This window comes from Onychostruthus taczanowskii, unplaced genomic scaffold (assembly GCF_017590055.1).
Source record: "Onychostruthus taczanowskii isolate IOZ18803 unplaced genomic scaffold, ASM1759005v1 scaffold19, whole genome shotgun sequence".
NCBI classification, from domain to species: Eukaryota; Metazoa; Chordata; class Aves; order Passeriformes; family Passeridae; genus Onychostruthus; species Onychostruthus taczanowskii.
The window spans coordinates 4,176,492-4,198,104 of record NW_024499128.1 but is presented as its reverse complement, the minus strand read 5'-3'; the positions used below and the strand labels follow the sequence as shown (position 1 = coordinate 4,198,104).

The 21,613-nt window shown below is 38.7% G+C and overlaps 1 protein-coding gene across 3 annotated transcripts in view; it reads left to right on the top strand.

Moving 5' to 3' along the window:
* The window catches only part of MRTFB (myocardin related transcription factor B), a 66,584-nt gene that overhangs the window by 33,375 nt on the left and 11,596 nt on the right, over window positions 1-21,613 (top strand). For all 3 annotated transcript variants that reach the window (XM_041401513.1, XM_041401511.1, XM_041401512.1), the window contains 9 exons: window positions 6,538-6,603; window positions 7,559-7,614; window positions 8,172-8,247; window positions 8,742-8,903; window positions 9,395-9,579; window positions 13,620-13,760; window positions 15,176-15,423; window positions 16,989-17,145; window positions 19,282-20,304. In XM_041401513.1, coding sequence (XP_041257447.1) covers window positions 6,538-6,603; window positions 7,559-7,614; window positions 8,172-8,247; window positions 8,742-8,903; window positions 9,395-9,579; window positions 13,620-13,760; window positions 15,176-15,423; window positions 16,989-17,145; window positions 19,282-20,304 — 2,114 coding nt within the window. The remainder of the gene's footprint in view (window positions 1-6,537; window positions 6,604-7,558; window positions 7,615-8,171; window positions 8,248-8,741; window positions 8,904-9,394; window positions 9,580-13,619; window positions 13,761-15,175; window positions 15,424-16,988; window positions 17,146-19,281; window positions 20,305-21,613) is intronic.

Below are 21,613 nucleotides of genomic sequence, written 5' to 3'. Positions count from 1 at the left end.
GGCTTCCCTCCAGAATTCTGGAGAGATGATCTGAAATGGCCCTCAGTAGTCTCCTCTTATGTACTTTACACTTATACAGTACATTTCTAAGCTGAAATGGAAGTATGACTGAATAATTGTTTAAAATGAATACGCAGAAGAGCTGCTTCAACTTTCCTTAATTTTTTTGGATATAGTCTTAGCAGAAAAATCACTTATACAATAATGGGAAAAAAGAACATAAAATTATGTAACAAGCAAGTAAGGGGTTTTTTAAGAAAAGCAAGTTAAACTAAGTAAAATAGTAACTTTTTAGAATTATATCCTGGCATACGTGGAAGTTTTGAAGGCATTCACCCATGATTGGATGATGACTGATACGTTTTACAAGAGGAATTGGTGATAAATTATTTTTGTTTTAAAACTAAGAGTATTTAAAATGCTCTATTACCATCTTCAGGCTGATGGGGAATGAGTACCACAATTTAAAATGCATTTTATCTTAAAATTCCATACAACTTACAATACTTTCCATCAAATTCAAGGTAGCTATTTTCATGGTTGTCTCACCTCTCCTTCTTTGACATGCCATATAAATGAAGTGAACATTATATTAACAAATTTCTTACTTTGGACCAGTGGAATGTGTAATACCATGTGCAAACTACCATATTCCATAACCTTCCTGAATTGTGCACCTTGCATATCACCTGTTCTTCTTTTATTTACTACACAAAATGTACTTTCTGCTATTTTTTTCTTTGCAGAACAAATATTAGTGGGGGAAAGTAACAATTTTTTAATAGATAGAGTACAACACTTCATCATGGAGTTGAGGGAGAAACTATCTCAGCTCAGGAGAAAGCAAAACCTATCTCTGGAAGATTAACCTAGCATACAGTTACGGTGTTTAGAGACTTGGGGATGTGAGCAGATGGGGTTTGGGGTGCAGGCAGCAATCGGGATGCACTGAGCCCTCGCTGCTCAGGTTCTGCAGTTCTGGAGCTGCTGCCCTGTGAGGCTGGGCCACGGTTCCAGGGCAGAGGCGATGCCGGGATCACTCCTGGAGCTCGCCCGCGCCCGGTGGAATTCTCTGCTCTGTGCAGTGCCACACGCTGGTGACACATCTGCGTCAAGGGTGCAGCTGCTCCTGTGCCCAGCCGCGGTGCCCGGCGCCGCTGCGGCCTCTGCCCTCCGTGCCCCAGCTCCAAGGGCCACCGGCTGCAGAGGGGCTGTTGGCAGCTGGCAGAAAGAAATGGAGCCTTTCAGCGCAAGAGCTTTTCATTTAAAGGAAACGGCCGTGTTTCCAGCACTGTCTGTTTCCATGGCAGCCAGCCTAGCAGCCTGCACTGGAGTTTCTGCCGCTCTTGGAAATTTCCAAGGGCTTATGGAGGAATGCTGGACATTACATTCTCTCATTTCCACTTGCAGTTTTAAGTGTTTAAATAGGTAATATCTGTTGGATTTTAACTTCAAGAGAATAATGTGATTATTACATACAGAACATTAAAAAAATCTCGATGTGTTGTTCTTCTTCTTGCTGCCATTTGAAAGTACTGTGTGGTATCTGCTGGACCTTGTGTCCATGGTGAAATGTTTGTTTCAGCTGTGTAATTGGGAAATGGCAACAACTATTTGCTGTTTCATAGTACCTTCTATAAAAAGATTAAAATTTGATCTTAAATTAATAGGCTATGTAGTGAACTATGTTAGATGTGGAATTATTAGTGCTGGAACTGTGCACAATATGTGTTCTGTTTTTTTTCAAGGCAAGAAGCAGTGGTGAAAGCTTGTCAATCAGCGTAGATAGCATTGTTCCTGCAGGACAACTATTGATTTATTTTTGGCTCTTTACATTCCAGTGCTTGTGATTATGTAGTACTACTTTGAGACTGCTCTTCTGTAGGATACACGTTACAGATTCGTAACAGGAATCACTTGCTTAGCTCTGATAAAAGCTGTTTGTTGTGGGTGATTTAATAATACACTTTATTTCACTCTTTCTGCCACTCACAGCAAGTGAGATGCCCAGGGCGCTCTGTCTGCTGCCTTTGCAGGGGGTACAGGACGTGCTGTGTCTCCTCAGGCCCTGTTTGTGGCACTGCTGCTCTCACCCCTCGCAGCGCTTCAGCAGGAGGAGCTGCTGCTTCTGCTTGTCCTCAGTCTCTGCCCCTTTGGGGCACACCGTGTCTGAACCTGAGCAGGTCTCCTGGCCTGAGGCATTGGCTTTATAAAAGTTGCTGCTTTACAGAAATGCACTTCCACATAACCAAGTGCATTGGTTAACAGATGAGCTCCCCTTTCTGTTCCATCATCTCCATTCCCTGGCTCAGAAGTGTTGATTCCCTGGTGTGCTAACACTCAAAGGAGCTGGAAGAGTGGGAGCACCAGCCTCTGGCACTCAGCTTTTGTGCTGCCCAAACACTCTACCTCCAGTGCAGTCACAAGACTTCTGCTGACTCTGAGAGTCAGATAACCAGATGTTCTTACTGTGAGGAGGGATTATGCTGTTTTGTTTTGTCAGTTAGTATTAAATAAGCTATTCAAGCTTTAATGATCATTTTATTGACTTAAGAAAACACATGGAAATTGTGGAATCTCTCCACCTGGTGTTCAAGTGTTAAAATCGTATGCTTAGTTGAAAACAAAAAGGAATATCCTCCCTTCTCCCTCGGTCAAAGCAGGAATTGGACTGACCTCTCTCTCTCTGTGCATGGCTTTTATTCAGAAGCAGTTCACAGACAATTTTTAGAGTTGCAGTGGTGTGAAGGAGGATTGCTGCCAGATAATGTGAAGTGCAAAATATTTGTACTGTCTTTTAGCAACTACGTTTGCTCAGTAGTGTTAACATTGCCCTTCTTTTGCACGTGTACTTTAAATAGGAGGAACAGTATCAACAATGTAATAGTTTATCAACACATTTTAATATTTGTTAATGTTGTGTCTTCATTTTGGAGATCACTTATGATTTTAGATGTTATGTAGGTAACTCCCTGATTTTAAAAGTGTAAAAGTGAAAGGTAAACTATCTGGCAGCAAGCTGAATGGATTTACTCTGATAAGAACCATCTGTAAAACACAATGTTTGAGTAAATACCATTCCAAGGGCAACTTTGCTTTGTAGTACCTCCTTCTCCTGTCTTTTAATTCTCCCTTCCCCACATTCCATGATGGTTTGTCTGTAAATGGTTCTTTAAAGTAAAGGGATGGGGGAAAAACAAAAGGAAAAGATTCCAAACCCTGACCCACACTAGAACAAGAGTAAAAGGAAAAAAAAGGATATATATCTATATGTGTGTGTGTGTGTGTGTTGTATTTGGGTAATGCTACGGTGGTTTTTTGGTGTTTTTTTTGGTGGGTTTTTTTTTTTGGTGGGGTTTTTTGTTTTGGTTGGGTTTTTTTGTGTTTTTTTTTTAGGCTGTGTCCTCTTATCTCATCCAGCTTTACTGGATTTACCACTTTGTGTGTTACTGACTGTTCTGGAAATCTCTTGCTGTATGGATTTCCATATGTATGATAAGCCTGTATTAGCTTTAATTACATTAGATTTAAACCAACCTGCGTTCTGTTTTCTCACAGAAATAAATGAGCAATTCTTTGCCATAAGTGGAATTCTCATCTGGCTCATCCTTGTCTCTGAAGATAATTTTATTATATTTTCCTTATTGAAAATGTGTGATTCAGTTTCCATGACTCCCATCCTCCTGTCAGGCTGGCTGTTCTTTGAGCCACTTTTTGTGAGTCCCCATTTCCTTCTGAGCTTTTCACACTCACTCCTGCTCCCACAGCAGGTTCCCCTCAGTGTAGAGAGCGTGTCTGTACCTAAGAGCCAGGGCAGGCTCACTGCTGGCTGTGCTGTGACCAGCTGCGCTGACACCTGGCCTGTAACCCGGCTGGAGTTCTGCAACTCACACACAGGCAGTTCTGTTTCTTCCTTATAAACAGCTCTGCTTTTTACTTTGTATCACTGTAGGGGCTGAAAGTATTTTGGCTCCTCTAGATCCTTGTATCTCTTTTATTGGGATACCAATATTGGCGGATTTGCTTTGGAATAGCAAAACCTTTTTAGCTTTCCAGCTTTAAAAAATAATATGTTTAGGGGTTTTATTCAAGATTGCTTTCTATTTGAAAATTTTCTATTCTTTAATAATGCATTTGACTGCTCAATATTTATCTTTTTAAAAAGTGTAGATATAAAACACTTTTTCAACATTCGTTTTGGAGTTGATTGCAAAAGCAAACATCTGGTTTTCATCCAGCTTGGTTTCTGTTTAACCTCCTTGCTCTGGTCAAGTCAAAATCTTCAGTTATTATCTTATACCATCTTTCTAACTGTGAGTCATCTCTTCTTTAGTATTCCCCCTGCAGTGCTTTCCTATTAGTCATGCTACAGGCTGTCCTTTCCTTATTATGTAATATATAAGTTCATGATATTTATTTAGTAAGTGAATAACTACATGTTCTATATCTTCTATATCTCTAATTTTCTCCCTGTTTCTATGACTTGTCCAGATACAGATGGGACAACTTCAAAATCTTCCCTTATTGCTTTGTAATGCCCAGTGTAGATGAACAGATGATGGTCAGACAATGTTATGTGAGACCAAAAGGTTTGTTACATGTTTTTCTTTAAAAATGCTAAAGGTTCACACGTGAGCGCGTAAGGTTTATGTGCAGGTACATTCTTACTGTTCTTCTCTCCCTTTTGCTCTAGTCTCACTGCATATTCTCTTTTTACACTGTACATTGTTTAGGATATAGTTCAGTTTTTAGTCTTTCTGTAAAGCTTAAGCCAAATATCTGACCATAATTGAAGCCACAAATCATAGATACATTCCTAAACTATACAGCAGGGCTTCCCATCATTTATATTTAGAAATAATGTTCAGTTTAATATATTCAATAATCATGTTCTTTCCCACTTGTGACCACTAATATTGAAAGCACATCCCTAGCAATGCTTAGGTAGTTACAGCTGAACCAGCTCCACCTACAAAATGGGCTTTAGGAGAAAGCTTAGTGAAAAAAAATTGTAAAAGAAAATTGTAAAGTCTGAACAGATCTGCTGTGCCACAGCCTTGAAATGTTTGTATTTGAACTCTCAGTGTTTGTGTGATGCAAGAAAATAATATCCTTGTTTTCAGGACTTGCTATTCCCGGTCTTAATGCTTTAGCCAGAAGAATATCCTTCCTGTACTGCAGAACAGGAAATAAGCTGGTTCCTTTCAAATTCTGGAAACAATGAACTTTGTCCTTAGCTTAATTTTTTAGAAATTACATTCATTTTGATGTTTTGGACAATGCATTAGCTTGTTTTGCTTCCTTGTGAAATACAATAGGAACAGCATACCATAATCATACACCCATAATAAGCTCTCAAGTCAGAATTTCAGCATGTAAATATTACATCTTTAATACACTTTGTCTCTTAATTGTCCCTTGTTCAGAAGATGAAGTTTCACTTTGGGGTATTAGCTATATGTGTCAAAGAGATAATGAAGCACTATGATAAATTGATACAGAAACAAGGGGAAGGGAGGAGTAGAAGAAAGAAACAACTTTTTTTTTTTCCCCTTGTTTTCCCCCCTGGCAACAAAAAGCCATAATCTTTAAAAATATAAAACTTTTATGTCTACGTCTTCCCCCAGGTTTTGTGGTTTCTGGTGTAGTATTTAATATATGTCACACTGGTTGACACACAGGAATGTGTGGGAAACATTGTATTAAATGTCATGAAATGTAAGAAGTTACCTCTGAAGTTTTATAAGCTGTTTTTCCACATTTGAGAGTATTGGATTTATTCTGTCCTTTAAATAATTATGATAACACATATCTCAATCAAAAAAACCAACATCTTCTGATGTTCAGAGAGAGAATAAGGTGTGTTCCTGATTGTAACACTTTTTTGTTGTTTTTAAATAACGTAGATAAAATTCTGCTTTTCTTCAGTTTCTTGTGTTTCAGCAAGGCTTAGTTAAACCTTGCTGAAAATCAGTCTTTATATTAAAAAAAAATTATAAAGTCTTTTAATGTAAAGACTGATTAAGAAATAGGTCTTTATATTTAAAAAAAAAAAAAACCTTAAGAAGAAACAATCAGCAAGACACACATAAAGCTTTTCTTCTGAAATGCTCTGCACAGTTCATTTCTATTTCAGCACAGTGAAGTCATGTAAGATTGGCTCAGGACATGCAGCAAGGCTCTGTAATCATTACGGGCTCCAGTTTATGCTTTAAACTCTTTCTAGCTCACTGTTTTCTTGATGTAAGCTCAACACTCCTCATGAGGCCTGGCTGATAGGAAAAGTGGATGCACATGGGAAATACAGTCCTGGCATCAGATGAGACTGAGCAAAGTCCAGTGAAAGTGGGGATGGAAGTAATCCCTGGGAACTGTTAACAGCAGCTGTTCCTAGGATGGCTCTTGGGGGTCACTGTCGGCTCTGAACACACAGCAGAAAGTATTTCCAAGGTTGCAGTGCTTGCTATCGTTGGAATGGGGGTTTTGTGCTTTATGAGGATCCGTGCTCACACAGGAACCAATGTTTTCTTTTGTCAGTACTTCAGCTGAGGCTGCAGCAGAGACGGACACGAGAGCAGCTGGTGGACCAGGGCATCATGCCACGTAAGACTTATGCCTAGTAATTTGTATTTCTGTAGTGTTAATTATGAATTGAATATGTAAAATGATGAAGATGAGCATTTCTGTGAGATCATTAAAAAGATGATCAGCATTTGAAAAGACTTGTGGGATCCTTTTGATAACCAAGTGAGCGTGTAGTGAATTCACTGTGCTTACACCATGCTTCAGTTCAGCCATTGTGATGAAAATGCAAGGATTTGTAGACATAGTCTGATTCTGCTTTTATTTTCTCTATTTAAATAATTACTACTAGTTTACTAAATAAACTGAATTACTTAAATAAGTTGACATTAATAATAAAAGCAGCAGTTTTTAAAGAGTAGAATGACAAAGGTTGCCAAACAAGTGAGGAGTGCACAGAAAACGTGGAGAATCTCTAAGTGAATAGCACTGAGATGGAGCACTCTGCAATTTATGTTATTGCTAGGGGTTTTTTTACTCTTTTTGGTTATTTAGAAGCTGGACATCATTCTAAGATGAACATTTAAGGCCTCTGCATTTTTCCGTTTCATTTTTGAATCAGCACATAGTTCTTAAGGGAAGGTCCAGTTCTCTCTAATAACAGGAAGTATGAGGTATGGACAGCCAGAATATTCAGTGGAATAAATTAAATTAAATAGGTATTTTGGCATTCTAAACCTTACCTCACAAAATTTCCACTGTGGGACAGTTTTGATAAGTAAACAAACACCTTTGTAGATAGTGAAAAAGTTAACCATTACATGGTAATAATCTGTTAAAATCAAATATTCCAGGTATTCTATATAGGAGTATTGCTCATCTCTGCTAAATATGGTGTATACAACTAGCACAAATCAATTGTAATCCTGCAAACACAACTCTGAGGTGGTGTTAAACACCCATACACACATTCTGGTTAGCATATTTCTTTCAAAAATGACTTCCTGTCCATTTAACTCTTACTCTCCCTTCACAGCTTTGAAAAGTCCAGCTGCATTCCATGAGCAGATAAAGAGCCTGGAGCGAGCCAGGGTAAACCACTTTGTGTAAACTTGTGATTAACATCTGGAAATGGAGAGTCATTTTTGTGATACTGAATTCTCTGAGTACATGGAAAAATTCTTACCATTACAGTAATAATGTGTGCTTTTATTTTGGGAGAATTCATTAAAATAAAATATCAAATCTGAGAGGAACTTCTTGAGCCTTCACAGATCAGTGGGGATTAAACTTATGGCGGGGGTTAAAACATATGGGGGGAGGTAACCTCCAGTTAAGGATTGGATACTTGGGGAAATTATGCTTGTGCAGTTTTTTCTGTAGCAAATCTATTCTATTGTGATTATGTGGTGGTGTGGGATCCAATTCCCATCTTGTTTGGAGAAGTTGGAAATCCATCAGCCCTGTTTAACTGCTAGGAAAACAGAATAAAGCAAGAAAAACCCCTCTACTGCCTGTGTTCTGACAGTGCTACCCCCCAGTGTGAATGAAACTGCAACTATTCATTGATTGGATGTGGGTGATTTGTCAAACTGCTTTGAGTTTTTAAGTGAACAGTAGCTAATGGTGTTTCCTCCTTTCTTTTTAAGACTGAGAATTTCTTGAAGCACAAGATCCGGAGCAGGCCGGACCGCTCGGAGCTGGTCAGAATGCACATCCTGGAAGGTACGTGCCAGCTCTGCTCAGAGCTGCTCACAGCAGGGACTTGTGCTCTCAGTCATCTCCCTGAATGACACTTGGATGGGAATTGTTTCTAAAGGTTTATCTGCTCTATTTCTCTACTTCTGCAGTGTCTGTGGTAGTCTGTATTCTAAATCTGTATATTACCAGACAATCTGTGGCAGTGAAGGTATTCTCAGCAGTGTATTTGTTTGCTATTGCATATTGTTCTTGACTTGTAATGGTAATTATAGCATAGGGTCTGTACATGGAGTGTTTCTATTGCTTCAGTTTCTACTCATGCCCTAAAATGACCTGACAGCCTTGTACTCTCCCCTGGCCCTAAAGAACCTTTAACAAATGTGACTGTTATCCTGTCACCTGTTATACTTGGCTGCTTTTGATATAAGTGGAATGGTTATTGCAAAGACAAGACAATGTTGTTTGTCATGAAATTGGGGAACAATTGGAACAATATTTGAATCAATATATCCTTTTAGAGACCTTTGCAGAGCCTTCACTACAGGCTACTCAGATGAAACTGAAGAGAGCTCGGTTGGCAGATGATCTGAATGAGAAGATTGCTCAGAGACCTGGCCCTATGGAACTGGTAGAGAAAAATATTCTTCCTGTAGACTCCAGTGTTAAAGAAGCCATTATAGGCAAGTAGAAGTCCCACAGCTTCTGTTTGTGATCTGCGTGGCATTGTGGAAGATAACATATGCTAAGTTTCTTACTACTTACTCTTTCAGCTTCTGAGACCTAAACTTTGTTATCATTTAAATAAAGTAATCCCATTTTTACATGAAACTTTGAAAATACATTTTTGAAAATAAAAATCACTACAAAGTAATCAAACATCTGTAGCCATTGCTCAGCCTGTCGTAGGTGTCTGTGTGCACTCCACATCTGTTGAACGTACCTTTTAAACTCTTACTAAAACCACTTCTGCTCCACTCTTGGTTTTATTGATTCCTTGAATATCATTTAATATGGCTCTCATATTAAAAAAACAATAAATACTTAGGTACCATATGTTTAGACTGCTGAAAACTGATCATTTTCCAGCAATTAGCTGATTCTGCCATGAATGTCTAAATTCAATTTGTGCAATTTAAAAAAAACATTGTTTCTTTTTCTGTAAACATTTTAGCAGTTGGACAAGAGAATTACCCTCAAGCTTTGGATGATTTTTCATTTGATGAAGACAGCAGTGATGCTTTATCACCAGATCAACCAGCCAGCCAGGAATCCCAGGGTTCAGCAGCTTCCCCTGGTGAGCCAAAAACAAGTGACTCACCCTCACCTATAACCCCAAATGCTGCTACATCAACACAGGTACAGTTTTTAAATGTTAAGATCTTCACAGTATGGTTTTTGGTCTGGCACTGTAGAAGTGGGGCATGGTTTCACATGGAATGAATACATCTGCTGCTACAAAGGGGTATCTGGGACTCTCTTTTCTGCTTGGGAGTGTATAGAGTAGAACCCTGGCTTAGCTGGTGGCAGTGATGAAATTCCCATAGGCTGCAGTGAAGCCATAAATTCCCTGAAATTCATTATGACCCACAGAAGATCTGCAGCTTTCCCAGAAGTTGTTTAAAAGGTCATGGCCATGGTTTACTCCAGCTGTTATTGATTACTTAATGTCTGTCTTCCTTCTGGGCAAGGTCTTGAACTCATTTAGAATTAAACTTAGCTGAAACAACAGTTGACGTCAGTTCCATTATCTTCAGAAAGTCCATAAAAAAAGGTTTCCCACATAATTTAAATATTCTTTCCTATAGTTTTAAAATACTGCCTAAGGAATTTACTATTTAGGAAATCAAAATAACAGTTTTGTTGATTTTTCTGAGGTTTTTAGTATTTTCTCAAGGTACTTAAAGGAAAGTAACTGTGCCGTGGCAGTTAAAATGCTACCTGTATAGCAGAGCATTGAAATGTGGATTTGCTCTTTACTGCAGAAAGTAATGCAGAAGGCAACTGTGAAATAAAGTAAAAAAGAGATAGCTCTTGTTAATGCTCCAAAGACTATATTGTCTTTATGACCATGGACACTTGACAGCTGAGTGGTTCAGGATCTGGTATTACTCTCCTTGGTTTTCTCATTACCACAGTAGATAGAAAAAATATTGTGAAGTTTATGTGCAGAAACAATGCTGGACGCAAAGTACAGCACATCCATTTTATTTCATTGTACCCTAACATACAGATTAAGAAATGAGTTGGATTTCACATAGAGAAAACATAATTTGTGTTGAATAAATTGAAAACAAACCACATGAAATTAGATTCCTGAGTAAGGAATTAGTTTCCTAATGAAGAGTTAAATAAAAATACTCAAAGCAACACATGGCAAAAGCTTTTCAAATAGGAAGCATTAGAGAGATCTGTGGTTGCAGAAACAAAAAGTAAGGCACTTGAACTTGATTGAAAAAGTGCTTCAGATAGAACTTTAAGCCTTTGCTTATGGATTTCATGTCACATTACAGCCACTTCTGTGCACACATCTAAAATGAGAAGTTGTTCTTCTACAGAATAAAACAGATGCTCACCTTGTTGTTCCTTTTGAATTAAAAATAACAGCACAGCAGGTCTCTACAGGAGACGTGTCTGGGAATGGCTCCTTTATTCTTTTAATTTCCTCTGATAAATTTTAAATTTTATTACAACAAAAAATACAAAGAAAGTTTTGAATAAAGCGGAGTGCAGCCAGAGTTCTTTTCAAAGCTTCCTCCTCCGCACATTTCCAGCCATCAGAGGATGTAACATAATTTTGAGAACCTTCAGCTCTTGTTGACTGATGACCTAAAACTTGCTTTAACCGAGTGTACTTGCATCTGGTAAGGATTAGGCATTTTAGTCATACTCTAAACAGATCAAGTTGGGGTATTCACAATTCAGAAGATATTATATAGTTATCTTCAAAACAGCTGAAGAATTTTGCTTGATGGCACAAGAATGACTGTTTCCTTATTATATTCTCTGCAGCTTGTTGACCTGCTAGATTCTTGTTGGCATCTAGCAGAAAAGGTACAGAAATCATATTATTTGGAAAAGGGATCTGTTAAAATTGAATAATGACTAGTTTATGAAGTAATCAAGTGAAGAAGTTAAACCTGTTAAATCTAAGTTTTTGAATTTAGAAATAAATCATGTGCATGGTTCATTGCCTCATCTAACACTTGCAGGTAAAATTGGGAAGTCTGTAAAAAGCTTTGTGTGTAGGTTAGGATAATGCCTAGTGTAAGGAAAATAAATTTACTGTCTGGCAAGAGGAAAATGTTTAACACCATGATTTTCACACAATGTGAAAAGAGGTAATTTGGGGTTTTGGTGGTGCTTTTTTTTTTTTCCTGTTGTGCACACACAGAAAATAACAGACACTTTGTAAGATTTCAGATCCTTTCCAGAGCAAACACTTTGAAACCTAGAGATAAAAATAGAGACATTTGTGTCTTTAGCCTGCCACCATAAACTGACAGGATCCCAGGACAGGCATGTGCACAGTGACTAGGAGGGCATGGTAAATCTGTTCCTCTGTGTGGCTGCAGGACAGAGGGATCAAACCCACTATTCAGTTTTGCTGGGTTATGGGAAGGCAGCTGTAGTTGCCTCTTGGCAGCTGATGGTTGGGAACACAGCGGGATGTCTAAATGAAACACGAAGATAAAATGGAAATCCATTACAAATTAATTGTAAGCAAAAATCTGAGAGCCTTGTTCATGCATACTGGCACCTTGGGAACTGCTATCCTAGAAATACAAAAGAACCAGGACATAGAGTTGCAAAATGTGTATCAGGTCCTTTGTGGTACAATCTCACAGAAAAATACAGGAAAGTTACAGGAAGAAATGAAACAGAAAGAAGTACCTGTCGGGCTTTATTATAATGCAAGTCTTGGAATTAATTTGGAAGAAAAAGGATGTTTACTGATAGGAATAAAAAGAAGGGGCTTTTATAAAAGTAACATTATACTAGGTGATCTAATTGCTTTCTTAAACAATGGAAGTGCAACTGATGTCATCTGGCTGTATTTATTACTGGAATATTAAACCCTAGGAAAATGAGGATGGAGATTACCAGAAATGAGACAGAAAGAGGGAAGTCCTGGGCTGAAAGGAAGCTGGTACCAGTGCTCTGTGGGAGTTGATCTGGGACATTCTGGTTTCATGTTACTGTTAACAACCTTGACATAAGAACAGGTCACCTAACAAAAGTAGGAAGGCATAGTCAGCACACAGTTGGATTGTTATTATGCAAAAAGAACTGGTTGGTTTGGCTTTTAGGAGACAAATGCAATTCCAATAGAATGAATAGTTCTTGGAAAGAAAAATACACAATGCCCCTCTTTCCCATGACAAAGAAATGTGGAAACCTGGGGACTCTTGACTCAAGAGAAAACTGAGGAGGAAGAGAGTTGGGATGCAGTGTTCAGCAGTGGAGTCAGGGAGCTGCTGTGGACATCTTCTGTAAAACTGCAAACCTGTCAGAAGGGATGATTCCAGTAGAAGTGCTAATGCCACTGTAAGGATGCAGTGAGACCATGCGTGGAATATCCTGTACATTTTCAGTTACTTATATCCAAGAAAGACTTAATGAAAACTGTTAGCACAGTTAACTGTAACAGGTAAAGATAATCAGAGAATGAAAAATCTATTTGTGAGAAAAGAGTAAAAATTTCTTTGTGTGTCTAGGAACACAAGGACTGAGATATGTTTATGTAGAGTCTATATTCCATCAGAGGGATATTCACCACAGGAGAAAATAATAAGGTTTCTTTGAGACTTAAAATCACAAACCAATTTCAGCACAATAAAAATTTAAGATGAGCAAAATTTGGGTTTACACTTCTGCTGGCATAAGATACAGAAGAAATGCACCTCCTGGAAGGTCAGAGGTGGGGTTCTGTGAAAATACCATAGGAAGGGTGAAAATACACCTGCTGTCCTGCTGCATGGTCATTCTGAAACAAGAAGTTTGTTTGCATGTGTTGAAGTTTGACCTTTATGAAATCAATGCTTTTCTGACTGTGGGTGGTAAGACTCTCCTTGTATGCACAAAAATCTGACTCCACAGACAAAAAATACTGAAGGCCTCAATTTTATAGTAATAAAGCAATGTATTCTTACCTAACAAAGAAGTCCAGGTAAGAAACCATTTTATTTTATTTGCTGTGTTTGAAGTGTGCCAAAATGTGCCCTTATAGAATACTTGTACACATGTGCAGGAGTTCGGTTTTCACCATTCCTCCAAAAACGTATTTTGTGAATTTGCCATGACAGTAAATTGCCTTAACTTTTTCACATTTTTTCCAGTTACTCAGGCGGTCGATGTTTTTAATGTTTCTCTTTTTCCTTATATTTTTTTAATACTAGTATCCACCTTTAACCTCTCCAGTTCCTGAATTCCTCAAAACTCCCTCTACAATTGAACAGCACGTGACTCGTTCCACTGCTGCAACCACCCTGACCACAAGCACTGCATCTGCAGCAAAGCCTGGGCCAGCGTTAGTGAAGGTGGGTACCTGGAACTGTGGCCCCTGAGGACAACATTCTTCATCTGTGTCCCAAACACACAGTGCTGTGTTTAGTGGAATACTACACAAGTAAACTTACAGTGCCTGAACCTAAGAACAACTTCTGCTGCTGTTCAGGGGAGCATACTGGGCTGGTGACTCAAAGCTTTTGTGTGTTAAGGTCAGCCAGTAGCCCAGAGACCAGCTCATTATTCCAAGAGGTCCTTACAGTACAGCTGACAAAAGTTTTCAGGCAGAAATCTGCATTACATTGCAATGGAAGTTTTTAAGAAATAAGGACAATAGGTTTTTGCAATACAGAGTTTCTACTTTCTATCTGCCTACTAATGTAGTTTTGTATGGAGGATAGTTGAACAGAAAGAGAGTCACTGCATTCATAGTCCACTTGTAACCAAAGTGGTGAACAGCATTGCTCCTTTTCCACAACTGTTTTCTTAGTTGTTTCATGTATGAGCAGAATGCTTTGTGAGGGAGAAGTTACTGTATCCTTGTTGAAGATCAGAAGAACATACTCAATTCTCTTTTCTGCACTGCATTGAAAACCATTTCAGATACAGTTAGAGAGGGATTTCCTTTAGATGTCCATAATGTTTCATTTCAGTAACTTCACTGTCTTCAGCTGTGTTAATGAATAGATGTATGTAGACTTTTACTTACCTATGTGAAATTAACTCAGTTAAATGTACAAGGATGACCTCTGGCAGTCATTTTCTAACATAAATTTGGCTGTATCCTTTGAAATCACTGGATATGTACCAGCTTACTTAATGCAGGACCTTAATTCAGATGTGCCCCAGAAGAGGCTATCTGTGTAGTGAACAGGCATGGATCAACACAGCATATCTGCTTTGATACCTTCTGTATGATTAGGTAACTGCCTTCAATTTTTCCCTAAAAATAATTCCAAAGAGCTTGTAAAGGAAGAGAGTTTTTCCACTTGAGCATTGCTAATGAAGATAGTGCTGCCTGTAATTTATAGAAGTGTCTGTCCATGCTTTTAGTGTAGACCTCTGAGTACCTCAGATGTTTACAGATGGAATTTAGAATACTGGCTTTTACTTCCACAAAATGCTAAAGTGGCTTTGAACTTACCTGCTTAAGAAGAATGCCTCTTTGCAATGACAGGTCATGACTAGTAGAATCCCTTAGCTGTGCCACCTTTAAAAAACCATTCACAAACTGAGATTTGATGACCCCTACTTGTGCAGGGGATAAGCCAGCTGGAGTATGTTAACCTTCCAAGGACAGTTCATTTGGGGATGTTTTCAAGGGCAATTGTTTTCAGCAGCTCTCTACAGTAAAAGTGCTCTGGCATGCTGCATCTCTGAGCCATGCATAACTGCTTTAAGTGACATCTGTTATGGTTTTGTTTCAATCTTTTCCATCCATATACAGCAAAGCCACCCAAAGAACCCAAATGATAAACATCGGAGCAAGAAGTGTAAAGAACCTAAGCCAAGGGTGAAAAAATTGAAGTATCATCAGTATATTCCACCTGATCAGAAAGGTGAGAAAAATGAGCCACAGATGGACTCCAACTATGCTCGTCTGCTACAACAGCAGCAACTGTTTTTGCAGCTGCAGATCCTGAGCCAACAGCAACAACACTACAACTACCAGACAATTCTACCTGCACTGCTGAAGTATGTGAAGCATTGTTTGTGTCCTTTTAAGAAAAAAACATACACATCAGTTATAGGCTTAGGGCTTTAGAAGTAAACATGGTTTGCAAACATTAAAGAGACAGCTGGAACCCAAGAAAACTTCACATGGTATTATGCATCACTGTGGGTATTACTCACCATTTAACAAGGTGGTGAGGTTGTTCTCTTGTTAAAATAATCCTGAAGTCTTAGAAGCCTTGAGGTGGTCCTAGTTATTTTTATGTGACATGGAAACAGAACATCTTAGCTATCAGATGTGTTTCTTCTGATCAAATGCATATTTGAAAATCAAAAGCATTCGTGCAAAATCAAGAAAGTTTTGACACCATTTTCACTCAAATGTGAGATAGGCAAAGCAGGAGAGAAGCTTGCAGACTATGTCTTTAACAGACATGCACTATTCCTGTGGGTTTGTTTATTTTTCTTTACATCAAATTCACAAACCACATTCTTGCAGTTTACAAATAAGACATAACAGTCATTTTAAATTTGATAAGATCTGTGTGTTGTTTATAGCCTCATCTCTAATGCTTATAGGAGTTCCTCATTAGTACTGATCTTTAGCACTTTTAACAGTGAGAAGTACACTCACTGATTTATAGGTAGAAGCAGTCAAAAAAATAAATGTTTAAAGAGTTGCCAGCATCCCATAACAAAACAAGAAGTTGACTATCTGGAGTTTCACTCTCATCATCTAAGACCAATCCTTTCCTAGAAGTCCTTAAAGTGTAACATGCTACAGTCACACAAGCCTAAATTCAAATTGACTTTCAGCTATTTTTTTTTCATGAGTTTTCACTGAGTTCTTTTTCTTGAGCAAGTGAGGCTAGAAAAGTTAAAGCTACCATCTGTGGTTGTATTTATAATTACCATGTATCCTAACATTTGGACTGGCGATGTTTCTGCCTGCTTGCCCACGCTTCTTATGTTCCATTTACTGACATTTCAGAAACATTTCTTCATAAATCAGCTGAACGAAATAAAAGAGCTGACTTATGGTACCTAGTGTAAATGGTGCCATTTTAAATTTTTTACCATTACTTCGGAATCTTTATATGAGATTCTTGAGTACAGCTGATAAAAATGCATCATCTTCAAAGTGAACTGCTTTATGTCAGTCCGTAGTGTGTGTGAACATTGGACATCTATGGAAGGGTTGAACCACAGAGTTCAGTACTGGGGGGTGGTTACTGATGCCAGACAAAAAACTAACTAATTGCCCTGGCTGGTGATTAATTTGTGTAAACAGAGTTTGCAGTCCATAGTGTTCTTCAGAGATACCATGACAATAATCAGAACTATGAAGCATAAATTGGTATGCTTCACTGCAAAACCAAACCAAAATAGCAACATACTACTCTCTGTTTTCTTGTCTGTTTTGTTTTACTGAAAATATGTAACAGTAATGTGTTAGGTTAAGCGTGGATTTGTGAAAAAAGTTAATTTGTTCATTAGCTTCACAGACATGAGATTCAGAATCACAGCCTCTTGATTGAAAACATAATATATTTAGCATTCTTGTCCCTCTTTCCTGTTACTTGAAGGCCACTGAATGACAAACAGAGCAACAATGGGAATTCACCACTGAATACTCTGAACAACAACAGTACCCCAACATCAGCTGCCAGCTCACCAAGACAGAACAGCAGTGTTCCTAGCAGGAAACCAGGTCCTCTACCTTCAAGCTTGGATGACTTGAAGGTAAAAGATAAGAGGGATTTGTCCATTCTTGTGCATTACTGTAATTCATAATTTGTGAACTGTTACTGTTGAGAATATGCCTGGTGATCTGTACCAATGAAAACTGTTCTTTCCTCCTAATTGGGTAGAATAAGATTGTCCAAGTTTTCATACACAACTCTCCTGGAAATATTTGATTGCTTATATGCATATGTTCCAGAACTGACATTTCTTTCCCAAAGAATTAGAAGAGGAGGAATTTCAGACACATTGTATTGGTCACTGTGGCACCTTGGGTAAGCTGTGAGGTTCACTTCATGTGAAGTTTCAGCTCAGGCAGATTTAAACACAGGAGCAGTATTTCCTCATGACAATTTCATGTGTATCAGTGAAGAGGTTTAGTTAAGTAATATAAATGAAAGGATGCCCTAATAAAAACATACTCTGTGAGGTCACTGCTATAAACAGAGACAGAAGTAAGACTGTAAAGAGAGAACAGAAAAGATCTTCTTACCAGAATTCAACACATCTGAAAATGAACACTAAATGCCAAAGTTTCCTGAAGTTAACTGTGTAGACTGTTCAGGTTGCACTATGAGGGCATTGCATAGGATCTTCTTCTTTCTGAAATACATGAGAAGTAGTAAAGACTGTGAGGGACCAATCTGAAGCAGTGTGTGGGGGTTTAGGATTCAGCAGCTGTAGGAATGTGCCCAACTTCAGCAGCAGCGTAGGGACATCTAGCGGGCAATTAATTCCTTTCTCTCTGCCTTTACCGAGATTTGTGAGGGGTGGGAGGGAGGTTTCTTTTAGATTTGAAGGGATAAAAAGAAGAAAATTCAGAAGATTGGATTCTCAAGTCAGTAATATATTGTCCTAAGTTAAGCCAATCTTTTAATATGAAATAAGTCTATAAAATGCAATTCAAACAACAGCGTTTGAAATCAGTTTTCCAGTCTTTAAATTTTTAACTAAAAACTTATAAAGATATTTAAGTTAATACCTGGAATTGTGCTTTGCAGTGATTAAAGCTGTTCAATTACCTATTTCTGCACAATTTATTGGTATTCCTGCTGATGTGGTAACACTAACATAAGCCTTCCTTGCAGACCGGCTGATGGTGGTTTTATCACTGAATCAGCTAAATCAGTTCTGAGTAAGAGTTCAGAAATGAACTGTTGAAAAAGAGAAAAATTAGAACACACTCTCAAGTGCAGGGGGTACCAGACTGGGGGAAATACTGAGTCATTGGCTAGGGAGTTACTTAACACAAAATTGCTGTGCGTTTTAGAGACGTAAAATGTATTGCTGTGACTTTTCATCATTTCCAAATCCAAAATACCTACAAGTTAAATTCTAGGCTGGCTGAGTACTGAAATACTACTGAGGTCACTACCTTTAGTGCTGTTAGAGGTAGCTCTAATATGCAGGGAGCCCCAACCCTGCAGTTAGCTGTGGTGTATGTTTATGATAAACAGAAGTCATTCTTGTGACTGCTTTTCTTTAACTGATATTTTGAAGCATAGAATCAATTTACACTCAAAACATTTGCACTTTACATTGTCTGTAAGTTTATTGGAAAAAACTGAGAACGTTTTCTATCAGAAAGTAATTTTGACTGTTTATACTGTTTTTGAAAAGGAAACACAGGTGACACAGGGTGACTGTCTGGTTGCTAATTAGCAAGAGAGGCTTTTGTGTTCGATGGGTCCATTGAATCATCAGCTGACCTGATAAAGTTTCTCAGATCTGTCTGTCCTGATGGTGTAACAAAGGGGCTCAGCGTGCTGCTGTTCACTGCTTTTATCTGCACTGCTACCATTGTCTGCTGGTTTGCTTCAGATGTTTTTAGCTCAGAACTGGAGCTGTAGGTGCATTTTTCCATGTTGAATATTTATGAAAAAACATCATCAGTTTGCTGCTATTCACTGTACAACTGAACACTGCTAAGATATTGGCCACTTAAACACTGAAGTAAGTAGGTGGTCATGGAAATGTGTTCATAGATAATGCATGCTGTCAGAACCCAGAGGTTTAATAACTAGCAAATATGCAAATGAAAATAATTTTCATTATTAAGATGTAATAAGAATGCATGTAAGTTTTAATATTTTCCTTTTTTACTGTAGTGTTTTGTTTTATTTTATTTTATTTCAGGTAGCAGAGCTTAAAATGGAGTTGAAACTGAGGGGATTACCAGTGTCTGGAACAAAAACAGATCTTATTGAGCGTCTGAAAACCTACCAAGATCTTAACAACAATGGGGTTGCTACAAGTACCTCTGTCACAGTGACCACTTCTAGTGGGGCCACAGGTAACACTGGGGAAGTGACTGTGGCATTTCCTGTTACAACAGTAAATAAACCAGTGGCTAATACGACATCCAGCTTCCCTCCAGAAAAAACATCTACTGAACCTGGCAGCAAAGCAGTAAATACTGAAATCATCAGCTCTCCCCTGCCTATATCTCCCTCTCCCTCTGAACAGTCGAGTCTAAGCACAGATGATACGAGTATGGCAGACACTTTCCCAGAAATGACCATGATGTCACCATCCCAGTTCCTAAGTACTTCACCACTGAGAGCAAGCACAAACGAGGATAATCAGAATCGCAGCAGTGGAAGCATCTCAACCATGGAGTATGATGTAGCAGAAAAGGACCGCAAGCTTCAAGAAAAAGAAAAACAGATTGAAGAGCTCAAAAGAAAACTGGAACAAGAGCAAAAACTTGTGGAAGTATTGAAAATGCAACTTGAGGTTGAAAAAAGGGGACAACAGCAACAGTCTCAGACTTTTGGTAACTCAGCTGCTTTGGAACAGAAGCAGTTCAGTGCTGCTGTCAAAGATGAAACTGCTCCTGCTGACTGCTCAAGTACCAGTCAATCTGTACCTGTAGCCAGCCATTCCTTAGGACAGTCAGCGTACCCCGCTGGCCAGAATCCCGTTGCCAAAAAGGCAGTTGTTATCAAGCAGGAGATACCTGTGGCCAAAGCTGAACCTCAGAATGCCATTTCTCAGTTTTATGTTAGTCCACAGAGGCAGCCACAAACTGCAGTTGTTGCCCAGCCTCAAGCTCTATTAACTACCCAAGGAACTGCCCAGCTGCTCCTCCCACTGTCTATCCAGGCACCAAATGCTGCCACCACAGTGCAGTTACCAGTTGGAAATATCAAGTTGCAGGTAAGGGTGTTTCTATTTTTTTATCACGTAACCAGCATTGCAGTATTTCATAACTTAGTGTAAATAGGTAAATGTGCTTCTTGTAAGATTAACTTAAAAATCAGGCTGAGCCTGTTTCTGCTTAGGGAAAACAGTAGAAAAGCTTGAGCTCATCTTGTAATACCTGCTTCTAATACTTGTTTCTTTGCAACTTCTGTTCCTAGATACTCTTTCCTGAAAAGCAATTGCCTTACCATGTACTGCCTCCATGCACAATTTGATTTAAAGTAGCATATACCATAATTTTGTTAACTGCAAAATGTAATAGAGAGCTACAGTCTCAGTACTTCATTTTGAGATAGGCCTGTTTGCAAAACATATGTGAACTGCCTTGTGTGGTGGTGCTTCAATATATTTAAAAATGTGAATGCCAGGTTGTAGAACTCTCCTGTGGACTTAGAAAAAGAAACCATGGTTATGCAAATATTATTTGTAGGCTGATTATAGGTAGTGAATAAATACAGCATAAACCAAGACAGGCTGTAAATACAGAGATACAGAAGTAATCTGACCAAGCTGAATCAGTGTAACCTGTTGGTCTGAGGTAGAATTAAGCAGTAATGCACTGTTGGAACATCCCCTGCAAACATCCCCTGCCACCCATCATGGCAGCAAAGTATTCTTCCAGCTGCAGTGTGTCCCTGGCTGTTGTGCATGCTGTGGGCCTGGGCTTGCTGCAAGCCTGTGCAGAAGTACATGCAGCAACCTTTATGAGGGGTGGAAAGTTCTGGTGAGGATCTGCACCCAGTCTGCAGTGCAAGAACTGTTCCTAGAAGCTACAACCAGATCTCCACCTGAATTGTTCTAAAATCCTGCTAGAAATCTGCAACAACCTTAAGCAGCTTGTCCTGGTATTTTACTTTACCTATACTCCACAAAGTTTTCTGCTATCACTTAAAATTGTTTTTCATGAGGTTAGACACACTTCTTGCCTTTCACTGGCCATTAAAAATGACCATGGTCTTAAAAGCAACCTTTTTCTTGCATTATCAGTTTTCTTTTCTGATTACTCAAGCCAGCTCTTACAGTCCTTTCTTACTGATATCTGCTCTCTCTGTCCCCTTTTATTTTTAGCATTTCCACTGGGCTCTCTCCAGTTTGTCTTTGTCTTAAACTCTGTTGGCAAAATAAACATCACCTTTTAGCTGGGAACTCCCCAGTACCAAACATAGTAACAGTTTGGTTTCCTGTACAGTTCCCACTCATCCCTCCCAGAATACATGTTACTGCCATTCTGCATAAGGTGTGCAATAGATTTTTACATTATGTA